The sequence below is a fragment of the Crocodylus siamensis genome, chromosome 11 (assembly GCF_052110815.1).
Source record: "Crocodylus siamensis isolate JL-2025a chromosome 11, ASM5211081v1, whole genome shotgun sequence".
In the NCBI taxonomy this organism is placed as follows: Eukaryota; Metazoa; Chordata; order Crocodylia; family Crocodylidae; genus Crocodylus; species Crocodylus siamensis.
In genome coordinates, this window is record NC_143405.1 from 137,698 (window position 1) to 150,453 (window position 12,756).

Sequence of the window (12,756 nt, forward strand, 5' to 3'; positions counted from 1 at the left end):
GCAGTCCTGAGGGAGGGGGGAACCTGCTCCCTCTGCCTACCTGACTGGCACCTGGCTGAGGGGCATCTACCTGGTGGGCTGGGATCTGTCCCGTAACAGGTGAGGTATTTCAAACTGGTTGGCTGGCAGCCAACTGGGGCTGGCCTCCACCGGACCAGGTGAACGAGGTCACAGGGGCTACATAAGTTAGGACGGGTGAGGAGGCAGTCTCTTTGGCCATGAGGTGAGGCTGGAGCCATGGGGGGCGGGGGGAGGGGGGGAGACTCAGAGGAGCATAAACATCTGAAAGGGCCCTCTCCCAGGAACAGCCGGATGCTAGAAAGGATCTCACCAGCCTCTGGATGAAGTGTGTGAGTAAGCTACTCGAGATCTGATAGACATCTAACTGGCAGTAGCTCAGATGTGTGATCAAAAGGCTACCTCAGCCAGACTGTTTGCTCTTTAGGATTTCTAGGATATTGCTCAATCTTGTACCCCATTTTCACCCTACCTCTGTAACCAATAAAGTCTTCCTTTGTGACTGGTGTGGGAGACTTATTGAGGGGTGGGTCTAAATTATGCCCAAGAGACCCCTTAGGTCTGCAGAGTAAGGGAGACCATACTTTTTGCCCCCGGACTTGGGGAAGTGTCCCAAGTGCCTGTACTGGGTCAAGTACCTGTAGGACCTTAGGCCAGTGTTTCCCCAAGGACACACGGCCAGGAGTGAGTCCATTCTTGGGGTGGTGGCAGTGACGTTACCCCCAGGCTAGCATATGTGCTTGAGGAAGGGGTCAGGCCAGACATAAGGCACCCCCAGGGAGGCATTCAGAGCCTAGCAGGTGATCAGGTGGGGGGGGGGGCCTCAATGCAGGAGCACCCCCTACTGGCCCGCCACAACTACAACCCATACTGTTATGGAACTGCTTTAGGCTTTGGTCTACTAATCCAACTTTCACTTCCTTACTGGGACTAAGGTAACAGTGACATTCACAGACAGCTCTACAATATTCATAACTAAAACAGGAAAAAACAAGTTCTTTACCAGCAAAAAAGTTTATTTTGAACAGACTTTCAGGAAGACACTTACAAGTTGTGCAAATATGCAAGACCTTATTGAAGAAAAAAAAAAAAAAAGTCAGCAGGTATTAATCAAGTATTCACTCAAGTAACTTAAGCTTCTTTAGTGGAGAAGTAGCTTCAAGTCACTGGTGTCAGTCCTGGAGTTCAGTTCTGCCCGCAGTGCTCAGAGGGCTCTACACACAACACCCAGCCGTTAAACCACCAGCAAAAGTCCGAGACAGAGTCACAGTTTAGCAGGACAGTAGTCTTCAACTGAACAAACGACTCTTACAGTATTCAAAATCCTTCAGTGTCATATTACTGAACAACTTTAAACATCTGAAATAGTTCTACCACTGTATACAGAGCCCTTCTGCTGACAAAGGGCCTAGAGTTTATTTTGTTCAGCAGCCATATACAGTGGATAGAAGTAAAAGAAAAGGGAAGCAAAAAGATTCAATGGTACTGAATGGGTGCTGTTCAGAGTTCAGGATCAGTTTCACTTGCATCACACACAACTCAGATAGCAGAGTGTCCTTGGACAGGGAATTTGCTGTGTTAGCTATGCATGTTAGAAGAGAAGAGAAAAAAAAAAGACACAGCAGACTTCCTGCGTTACATTTGCCGATTCAGATTTTGTGGCTAGTCTGCATTAGGCAACACTGCAATGAGAAGCAGAATTGCATGACCAAACAGACACAGCTCAAGGCCTGGGAAAGGGATGCATGTTCAAGTGAACTGGTAATAGTTGCTTCTGTGACCCTGAAAGATGCTGCTACACAACCATATGTATGCACGTAGTGTCATCCCTTCCAGTTCATTAGAACACTGATTAGAAGTTGTTCTGAACCAAGTTTAACCACAGAGAAGCATTCACAGCTAACCCAAAATAGTCATTTCAATTTTGTCTGCCAAGAAATAAACAGTACATCTCAGTTCCCCACTGAATTCAAGAACCTCAGGTGTAAGATCTTTGGAAATAAGCCTCTATTTGTTCTAGTGTCCTTCCTTTAGTTTCAGGAACACAAAGAACAGTAAACATTATATTTAGGATGCAGAAGGCAGAGAAAAGCCAGAACGTGCCATACGAAGTCAGGACATCCTGAAAGAAAATAGAAGCATCATTTTAAAAAAAAAAAAAAAAGGGGAGATGAAAGAAGTTTAAAGCTATACCATCTGTAATGCTGCATGTCCAGGGAAAGCATAACCTACTGCTTCACCAACTGCATCCATCAGCTTTACCTATGAAAGTTCCAAGCTGGGGTCATAGGATGCTTACCATAAGATCATGAAATTCCTTTGTTACCAAGAATGCCATCAGCCAGTTTGTTAGAACACAGGCACCACTGGAAAAGCCTCTAGCTTTAAGTGGGAATATTTCAGACATCACCAGCCATGGAATGGGACCCCAACCAAGGGCAAAACCTGAAATGGAAGGAGGAAAATGAAACTATACTATACTTTAAAACAGGAATACTGTGAAAAAGGTGTCAAAGTCTTCTCAGTGAGGCATTTACTTTTTTTCCCCTCCTCTAGGTAGCTTTGATTCAGGGACACTTCTCTAGAGAGACTGTTTTAAAAAGGCAATTATACATGCCACACTAATTCACATTAGGAAAAAAAAACCCAACACAACAGAACCTCCATACTGAGCATGGATAACTGCTTTTCTTGATACCTCTAAACCAGGGGTGGGCAATTATTTGGGCCTGCAGTATACCTAAGGAGTTCTGGTGAGCTGTTGCACACCCTCAGCTTATCAAAACTCTGTAAGTGGTTCTACTCCATGCACAGCTGGGGTAGGGAGCAACATCCAGAAGCAGGGCAGGCAGGCAGGGCCAGGGCTGGGGTCCAGGAGTAGTGGGAAAGCAGGCACAGAAAGCTAAAAGCCAGATGGAGGCTGGGGAAGAAAAAAAGAGACATTTCCAGAAGTAGCTAACAGACTAAAAATTTGCATAAAAAAAGCTAGCTTAATTAGTGTAAGAACAATACCATTACAAAAAGGTAAGCAGGTTGGTAACACCTGTAGGGTGAAGAGACATTAAAAAACAGGAATCAAGTAGATTATAATGGAGCCATAAAACAAGTGTCCACATTCAGTTCTTGGTTGCTACTGTCCAGCCAGCATATGAATTTCTGTTCCCAAGATCACCTTTTGAACAGGTCTTGTAAGTTCCCCTTGAGCACAAGTCCAAGTGAGAGGTTCTGTGAAAGACATGCAGGAAAAAAAACCACTAAAAACAACAACCACCACTTCTTACACAGAACCACTCACCTGGACTTGTGCTCAAGGGGAACTTACAAGACCCCTTCAAAACAAAACAAAGAAACAAACAAACAAACAAACAAAAAAAACCACACCAAAAACAAAAGAAAGTGAGCCTGGGAACAAAAATTCATATATCCATTCATTCCAATTAGCAACAGGACTCAGAATTCCTGAGAAGCAGCTACATGAGCAAAACCACTAGAATTCCAAATCAAAACATACACACACTTTAGAATTCCAGCATTTTTGTGCACACAGTTGCTTCTCAAGAAATCTGAGCCCTGTTACTAATCTGTCACAGTATGTTACTGAGCTTCTTTAAACAAGGGCCCAAGCCTTTAAATAATCAGCTAAAATATCAAATTTCATTTGCAACAATAATAATTTGATTTAAAGGAGGGACACACAGAACAAAGGAACAAGGCCTTAGAGTGTAAATCAAAGCAGTTCTGAGCTTCCACAACTTTTGACTTAATTGATAAGAGGTTGCAGACCCCTAGCGCAACTCTGGACCACACAAGACTTCAGTGTGCAGTGCTACAATACCGATGACAGGGTTTCTGTGCAAGTCTTCTGTACAAATGCCAGTCAACTTACCAGTGATGAAGAGCCCCAGGCTCACTACCGCCAGCCAGGTTAGGTCATGTCCTGCTACTGAGGATACGCAATTTGGAGTGGTCAGTAAGTCAGGATGTGATGAGTTCTTTTGATTTGGAAGGATCGTTTTAAAGTAAAATCCAAATGCTGCAGTGCTGATAGCCATGATAATCCCTGCAAGAATAAAAGGAGAGCACATACTGATTTATTGCCACTTAAAGATTTGAAATCAGACACAGCCCAGAGCTAGTTAAGTTTGATATTAAAACAAGATTTCAGTGCTCATTGTGAGTGTTATACCCATAGTGGTCATGTAAGAGCATCATTAGAAACTCATTATGATTCTGCATGCAGCCACAGAATTCAGATGCATATACAATGCATGTTGGAGTATATGAACCATACTTAATAAAAAAAAATTTTTAAACTTTCATATTATGCAGACAAAAAACACAAGAACCAGAAACGCATTAAGATAGCAGAAAAACTGAAAGCAGAACTGTTACTCTGAAGAAGCCTCCCTTGACAGAACCTTGAGACGAGTACTCTTCTTCTCACATTTCTACACCACATCTGACCATTGTTAAACATGCTTGCGCTTGTTTATTGCGCTTTGCAAAACGTTTCATTGTACAGCAAGCATTGCATAGGCTGAGGCTCTGTGCCAGTCTCAGGTGGCTGAATGAGTGGTATAGCCCCACTTCTTCATTAGTTCCTTGGAACATCCAACTCCAGACAAGTACTTATGGAAAAATTAACCTTAAAATGCAAGAGACAACTAAAGACACTAAGAGCTGGTAACAAAAGTAAATTACAACCAGCAGTTTGGGAAAGTTCAAGTATTAAGCAATTGTTTTGTGTGGGGGTTTTTTTTTTTGTTTTTGTTTTTTGTTTTTTTAATTACTATGCAGATTGAAGAGGTTCTTCTGTCAATGCGTACACCGAAATTCCAGTGGTGCTAAGGAGACAGTTTTCATCCTTTTGAGAATGTTTTTTGTGCTCCGTGTATGCACCATGGTCAAATTCTTTTTAAAAACAAAACAAAAACAAACAAAAAAAACCAAACAAAAAACAAAGTCTGTTGGTGTTTCACATTAGTTTTAAACAAGCCACCTAGTTACACAACTACAGATTTTAGAAATCCAAGGCAAACCAAGATAGCTTTCTTACTGCTGTTATTCTTAGATAAAGAAGTTAAAGAATACAGGGAACTATTTCTTTTGAAAGAGGTTTTACATTTGTAAAAAAATCTGGTTGGCATATACAGATGGATTTGCCAGCTGCAGTGATTTTCTTCCATCTTCTAGCCCAGGAGTCAGCAACTTTTAGGCAATACACCAAAAATACCCGCAACCTTGACTTACAAGTGTTGGTGCGCCAGTGGTGGATGGTGTGGGAACCAAGAGGGGTCTGATCTTTGGGGCAACACAACCCTGAGCCCTTCCACACTGTCTGCCCCAACGTGCACAAGCATCTGCACCCACCACCAGCAATAAGCTAAGCTCTGCAGACCCCGATGCAGCAACTTGCAGCCTCCTGGGGCCCCTGTTGCCTGTCAGAGCCCAGACTGCTCGTAACAGGAGGCTACAAGAAACTGCATTGGGGTCCACAGAGCCCTGGTCCAGCTTGTTGCCAGTAGTAAGTGCAGATGGCAGGGAAGGGGCTAGGGATCCTTGTTACAACAAGGATCAGGGCCTTCACAACTCCCCTCCCCCCAGCACGCATGTCAAACAAAATGACTTCATGTGCCACTCTGACACCTGTGCCAGGGGTTGCCTGCCCCTGTCCTAGCTTTTTACTTAAAAGGCTTGTATAAAAACAGCCCTCGGTACCCTGTTTGGATCTTTAAATTCTCCCAGGAGTTGGTATCATGGCATCAGCACTTCCACAGAGGAAGTTAAAAGTAGCAGAACTAAGAGCCCAAAATTAAGATAAAAAGCATGCGTGAGAAGAGGAGTCTAGAACACACTGACTGGATTGGATCGGGGCGGGCAGTTATTTTGGGCAGAGGGCCACTTACTGAGTTTGGCAAGCCAGAGGAAGATAATATTAATTTTCTGATGTTTTTAGGGGCCCCACAGGCTGGATGGGATGACCTGGTGGGCTGCATCCAGCCCCAAAGCTGCATTTTGCCCACCCTGGATTGGACCCTTTGTATCTTTGGAGGAATGTTATAACACTGTTGCATGCCCTGCTCCAAACATGCATACAAGGAGGTTCCCTGGCCTTCCACAAGGATTCAAGCCAGCCATTTCTAGGTGACCAAAACACATACCCCAGCTTGTATTTTTACCTGATACACAAAGTAGTACTTTCCGTCCTGTTTTATCTATGATAAGTGCAGCCACAGCTGTAAAGCACACTTGTATTGAACCCACAACAACTGAAGCCATCCTGCTATCCTGAAAGAGGGAAAATGTTTTTAGAAGCAATTTCTTCGTTTTCAGCAAGTGATTATGAATTTTCCTTATGCACTTTTGTATTGTTGACATTGTTTTACCACTCTTTTAGCTTGTATACAAGATGCTGTGTAAAAGAATCTCAGTGATTTTAAACGTTATTGAATATGGGGTACTAGGCATAGAATAGTATACTGAACTATTTTGTTTTGCTTGTCATTGCTTTTATGGAATACAACTAAAACTGCTTAGCTTTATAAGACCCATCTGTAGCTCAAGGTGACAGGGGCCAGTGCCTTCAAGCAGGACATAAATTACCACCCAGTAGCTAGGAATCTAAATGGCTATGATGTGCAGCTACCTAGGGAACAACGGATATATAATGTGAGTTATATCAACTTTACTGAAGTCAAACACCTGACAAAAAAAAAAAAAAAAGTTAGAGAGATAATTCCTTCCAGTTTCTACTTTCTGCTCAGACCAGGCATGTAGCCTCAAAATCTCCCTGCTTGCATTCATGAACAAAAAAAGCAACCAAAAAAACCCCCAAGACATATCTGAAGGAGAATCAGGAAATGACAGACAGACCGACCGACCGACCGACCAGACCGACCGACAGACGACCGACCGACCGACCGACAGACGACCGACCGACCGACCGACGACCGACCGACCAGACCGACAGACGACCGACCGACCGACCGACCGACCGACCGACCGACCGACCGACCGACCGACCAGACCGACCGACCGACCGACCGACCGACCGACCGACAGACAGACCAGACCATTCTTTTGCATGGGAACTAGACAACAGAACAGGAATACATGGAATGAGGTATGAAGGAAGACATAAAAAACAAAAATCAAAAGATGGTAATTATTCTCCCAGCCCAACTTCTATTATGCAAAGAAAACTGAATCCCCTGTCAAGGTTACTATGTAGACCTACGAGTCTCACAATATGGCTTCTGATTGCATCTGTTTCCTGGAAGTAGAGTACAAGCTAAGTTTAATATACTTCACTTAAAAAAAACAAACAAACCAAAAAACAACAACAACCACCCCACACAAACAAACCAACTTAAAATATTAAGATAAACCAAAGTAATACTTGCATGCAAGACAAGAAACCTATTGGAGCAGAGACCCAACACTAGTGATCTAGCTGCAAATGAATTTGGCCTAGTTAGGTGCTCTGAACCAAGAGTTCCGGGGTATTGGTTGTAGCTGTATTGGTTTGAGAATGTAGGCAGACAAGGTTCTTTGGGCAAGTGTGATTTTGATTTTTAGATTAACCAAGTAGTTGGAAAAAAGTTGTCCTTTGCAAGCTTTTGGGCACAAGCCAGCACACTCCCTGGGCCTGAAGGGCATGTGCACCCAAGAGTTTGGAAAGAACAATTTTTCCAACTATTTAATGGATTAAAAGAAAAGAAAATAATAAAACCCACCTTTACCCAAAGACCACGTCTGCCTGACCCAAGAGTATCATGATCAAAGCTGTACCTGAAGTTATACTTGGCAATTACCTTTGGGAAGAAAAAAAAAAAAAAAAAAAAAAATGCACCATGCTTACCTTAAAACTAGCTTCTTCAAAGATAGTTTCTGCATAAAACATAACTGCATTAATCCCTGTTGCTTGCTGGAAAAACATCAGTGCCACACCAATAAAGAATGGCTTGTAGACTGACGGACTCTTAAATTCTGCTAGACTTAGTCCATGCTAAAAAAAAAAAAAAAAAAAAAAAAAAAAAAAAAAAGGCAGGCAGGCAGGCAATGATTCAGTGAGAAAAACTGGTCAGTTTCTGCAAGTGAAAGAAGAAAAGCTACCACCTAGCTTTAGAGGCAAGACTGCAAACACTGCAAGTCTCCCATTTAAGAAGTTTGTTAAACTCCTTGGTAGTATGAATGTTTGCCATCTTTGAAATAGCTTCAGATGCTGTAATCAAATGCTGTGGATTTCTTATACCTTTCTGTCATACTTCCTAGGTGCTGTAATTGAACCACAGTATCAGAACACCAGAGGAACAGCACTGAGGCTACAGAAGTCTTCAGATTGCTCCCCCCCCCCCTTTTTTTTTTTTTGTGTGCCTAATTTGGTGCCTCTGGCTCCTCCATACTCTATCTGTCCTTCACAACACAACCCATATGTACCTTTTATAACAATTTTCTGTGATGGAGATCCTGATATTTGCTATACAGCAAACTCTACACACCTGTTCAGCAGCCTACTCAAACTCTACACCAAAGCCCAAATTATTCTTTTTTACAGGGGTGTAGAAGAGCAGATTTTTGCCCAACACTTCCAGCCTTTTCATTTCGTCTTAGCTCTTTCTGCGCTGTGTGGATATCCAAATTGTCAATATGTAAGTAAGAGACTGAAAAGATAAACTACATATTATTGAAGATATAACTGGGACCTACCTGATCTAGCACTTCCAGAGACTGCAGTGAGAGTTTTAGCTCCTGGAAATATGGGTTCAGGCCACAAGAAGTACAGAAACAGTCTCCAAAACAGTGATTTACTTGGGGCAGGTGGGGAAGGTCAGATGTAAGTTTTTAAGTAAAAGGTCAAATAAGTCCAGTCCTGATAAATGTGTGTCTGAACACAGAAGGTCTAATCATCTGTTTACATTCAAGTTTCTTCTTTATTCAGCCAATCTTTTAAATGAAAGCCAGAACCAACCAACCACCCACCCACTCTTATCACCTGCTCCTCTGCACTAGTTTCAATCTGTCTGCATTCCCATTCATGGTCCACACGTGGTCCCCGTAGGAATTTTAAAGCAGCTATGGCTTCTGGGCGTTTGTTTTGATTCAGCAGGTACCGAGGCGTTTCGGGCATGAAGGACATGAATATGACCATTAAGCAGGGTGGGAAAGAACACAGCACAGCTAACCAGCGCCATTCAAGTGCCATTCCTGGGGTGAAAGGGGAAGGAAAAGGTTATAAGCACAACTATCAGATGATTCTCTTGTGCCGAGCCAGTACTGCTAATAAAACAAAGCATGCACTTCCTCCCTTCCACCCCACCCCACCCCCAGCTCACATGCCTATGCTCTTTTTGCTTTCTAAGAAAGTTTCACTAACCTGCAACATAAGCTCCCAGTATGCCAGTTACCACCATCAGTTGAACACATGAGCCAAGTGTTCCTCTAACTCTTGAATGTGATATTTCTGATATATAAACCTAAGTGTGGAAGCAGAAGAGAGATTCAGTTGCATCTTTCCATGCAGTATTAAACAAAGGATTTAATTCAGCTGCAGAGGGGAAGACAACAAACAAACAACCCCCACAGCTATTAGCCTACTAGGAACACCAAAAGACAGCTGAAAAAAAATGGAATGACCAGAGCAACCAAGGCTAATAAGGTCACTTTGAGGGATCACAGTCCCCCCCAAAATACCAAAAGCTATTAAACACCACAAGTAGAACATGAAGTGGCATGTTTTCCTTCAGAAAATGGCTAAAGCGTGCATAAAGACATTAACTCTTAATATCCCCAAGATGAAAATTAAGATCTTCAGTTTTGTAAGCAGACACTGGTTGAAACCCCATTGACTTTATACAGGGTTCTGGATGAGCATGAAGATTTACATGTATACACATCTTTGCAGATTAGGTTTAAGACCCTAGCATTTTACTTCACAGAAACCCATGCTTCCCAAGGCCTGTCAAACTCTAAAAAATAGATGTTCATTGGCCCCAGCCCAGCACATTACACAGGCAGGTCTTGCCTTGCATAACCCCCACCACACACACACTTAAGATCACTTTATAGGGATCCAATGTTATGGAAATTGCTTTTAACTTGAGCCAGGAAAGCAGAATTGAATTCGGTCTTCAAGGCCATAATTCCTCACCTTCATGCATGAAGAATGTCTGACCTTCCCCCAGAAATTACAGCTGTTATACTTCAGACAGAAGTTTTGCAACTTGGTTTTACCTCACAGAGAGGTCATTTTCAGAAATTCTTAACACTTAACATTGGGCATTAGACTTTTCACACTTGCCATTTTGGTCACAGAACAGATTCTGCTATATCCATGATGGGAAAGTTACCTAACAAGTTTTCAAGGCAAGTCTCTTTGATGAAGACATGGAGCGTTCTTTCAACAAGTTCCGTGAAGACTTCTCTTTCAAAGGCCCCTGCAGCCTTCTGATCTCAGTGGGACCAAGCCCACAGGCTATCCTTAATTGAGAACAGCCCAACAACTTTACACACAGAAATTAAAGTATCCTTATGTTTTTACGCCTATAATAAGTTATGGGCCTTTTTATGTACCTTTAGTTTACACTCATTTGACAAGTGTTAGCAGTGATGCAAAACAGTAATAAGCGCAACAGTTAATCCCCCAAACTGTGTCACAAAGACTACGTTACCCCAGATTCACTCACCAAGGAGTACAAGAAAGGAGGGAAAGGGTCCCAAGCACAGGGGTATGAAAGGGTGGGGAGCAGCAACTAGTATGTGCACAAAAGAACTTGAAGTCAGGCACTAACAGTAAACTTGGATATAGCTGCACTATACCTTGCACTGTTCCAAAGTGACAAAGCACCTACCACCTAGTAGTGAATGAGAACTTAAGTTTAAATTTATTTATGGTTTTGTTTTTGTTTTTTTTAAAATCTCTCAAACTTTGATAGATACTGTTCATCTTCAGATACTTAGAAGCAGACAGTGATTGCTAGGAGGGTTCTTTATATAAAAAAAATTTCTAAAAGAATAAAACAAGGAAATTCTTTAGACATAAGCTAAGCTAAAGGCAAGTTCAGGGTTGGAAGAAATTCAGGTTAGATCAATGAAAAAAGAAATCTTGACGTGTTCCAATGCAAGAGTTGGATTAGGAAGACACAAGCCTAGACAGCAGGAGAACACATTTCTAGGAGTCACTTTAAAATCTAGAAGGGCATTCAGGTGTACGTGCACTGAAGAAAATACACTCTGTTCACTTACTGGAACAACAAGTGAAGTAACTCCACTGGCTAAACCAGTCAGTATTCGTCCGCAGTAAAGCATCCAGACATTGTAGGCAGAGATTATAATCATAAACCCAAAGATGTATGGAACTGAGCACAGCATCAGACTCAGTTTTCGCCCAAGCTTATCCACAGCGTAGCCTCCTAGTACTCCTCCAGCCGCAGCTCCTAAGGTTACTATAGACTGAAAAAAAAGACAAGTCGCACACGGGCATGAATGGGGGGGGGGGGGGAAGTGTACGTATACACAGCTGCACTGGTGGTGGCAAGTGCTGACCGGGGGTCAGCAGGCACCATCAGCAGTGGTAGCAGCAGCCAGGAGCTATGGTGGACTGCCCGCAGATACCACCGGCAGCATCAGCAGGATGGCAAGCGGCAACCGCCCGCAGGGGTACGCTGCCACACTCAGGGGGTGCACAGGCACCTGCACGCACCCCCAGCACATCACCCCTGCACATGGGACAAACAGCAAGCTGCTAGAAAGCTCCAGGAAGCAACTGCCTTCCCTGCCCAAGCAGCTGCCTTCCCTGGGACTCCTGCAGGGGAGCTGGGAGCCAACCTGACGGGCAGTCCGAGTAGGTGCCAGGGACAAGCGCAACTGCCTCACCGGATGCAGCCGAAGGGCAGCACCCCCCGAAGCACGGGGACATTTCAGACAATGTTATTTACAAAGCAAGAAAGGAAAGAAGGTGTGGAGATGGGGGAGGGGCGGGGCAGGCTGCAGTCGGTCAACAGCCAAGCGCCGGGTCGTCTTGGTGGTCAGCGAGCGAGGACAGAGGGAAGGGCCCCGAGCCGCAGCCAGGCAACAAGCTGGGCCCCCCAGGCCTGCTCTATGCCGGCCGGCCGGCCACCCCGCCCCGCTCAGGGCCCCGCTTACCCCGAACCACGACGCCTGGTCGCCGTCCAGCCGCAGCGCCGGATCGCTGCTCCGCCGCAGCGCGGGGATGGCAGGCGAGCTGTAGCCCAGCACGAAGCCGAAGCTCAACGGTCCCAGCACCGCCGCGAACGTGGCCAGGAACAGCCCCGCGTCCCGCACCTTGCTGAGGGGCGCCGCCACGGGTCAGCCAGGCCAAGCCGCCACCGCCACCGCCTCCGCCTCCGCCACCGCCCCAACCACCGCCACCCTCCCCTAGGCCGCGACTTCCCGCCTGGCTCGAAAGCACCCCGGGAAAGGCCCCAGTACGGAGCCCCCAGCCCAGCGCGGCCGCACCTCAGCGGGTCGGACAGCGGCTCGCGGGGGCCCAATAAGGGCCGAGTCTCATCCTCCACCACCGCCATGACGCCTCCCCGTCCCGACACCTGCTCACAGCTCCAGGCGCCGGGCCGGGTCAGTCTTGAAGGCGGCCCCGCCCACACTTCCGCCCGCTCTAGGCCGTGGAGGACTCGCGACTCGGAAGCCCTGGCGCCACCCCCGCCGGGTGGCACAGTGCGGCCCCTTTAACGGGGGCGGGGCAGAGCGGGGTTGGGCGCT

At 45.1% G+C, this 12,756-nt stretch overlaps 1 protein-coding gene across 1 annotated transcript; it reads right to left on the minus strand.

The window, feature by feature from the left end:
- Nucleotides 1-1,019: 1,019 nt before the first annotated feature.
- On the minus strand, nt 1,020-12,666 carry SLC2A8 (solute carrier family 2 member 8). Its single transcript, XM_090021281.1, has 10 exons — nt 12,496-12,666; nt 12,163-12,325; nt 11,263-11,469; nt 9,395-9,494; nt 9,014-9,225; nt 7,880-8,026; nt 6,198-6,306; nt 3,905-4,078; nt 2,318-2,463; nt 1,020-2,140 (listed from the first exon to the last, which is right to left on the minus strand). Exons 1-10 carry the CDS (start codon nt 12,561-12,563, stop codon nt 1,997-1,999), a joined length of 1,470 nt encoding a protein of 489 aa, XP_089877407.1. The 5' UTR covers nt 12,564-12,666; the 3' UTR covers nt 1,020-1,996.
- Nucleotides 12,667-12,756: the final 90 nt, after the last annotated feature.

What these genes read in the sequence shown, in the direction of transcription:
- SLC2A8 (XM_090021281.1), bottom strand. Translation starts at nt 12,563, where the DNA reads ATGGCGGTGGTGGAGGATGAGACTCGGCCCTTATTGGGCCCCCGCGAG. An exon ending in AAACTAGTGCAGAGGAGCAG is followed by an intron (nt 8,027 to 9,013) that starts GTGATAAGAGTG and finishes TTTTTTTTTTAG; the next exon opens with CATGGACTAAGTCTAGCAGA. An exon ending in AGGAATTTCATGATCTTATG is followed by an intron (nt 2,141 to 2,317) that starts GTAAGCATCCTA and finishes ATTTTCTTTCAG; the next exon opens with GATGTCCTGACTTCGTATGG.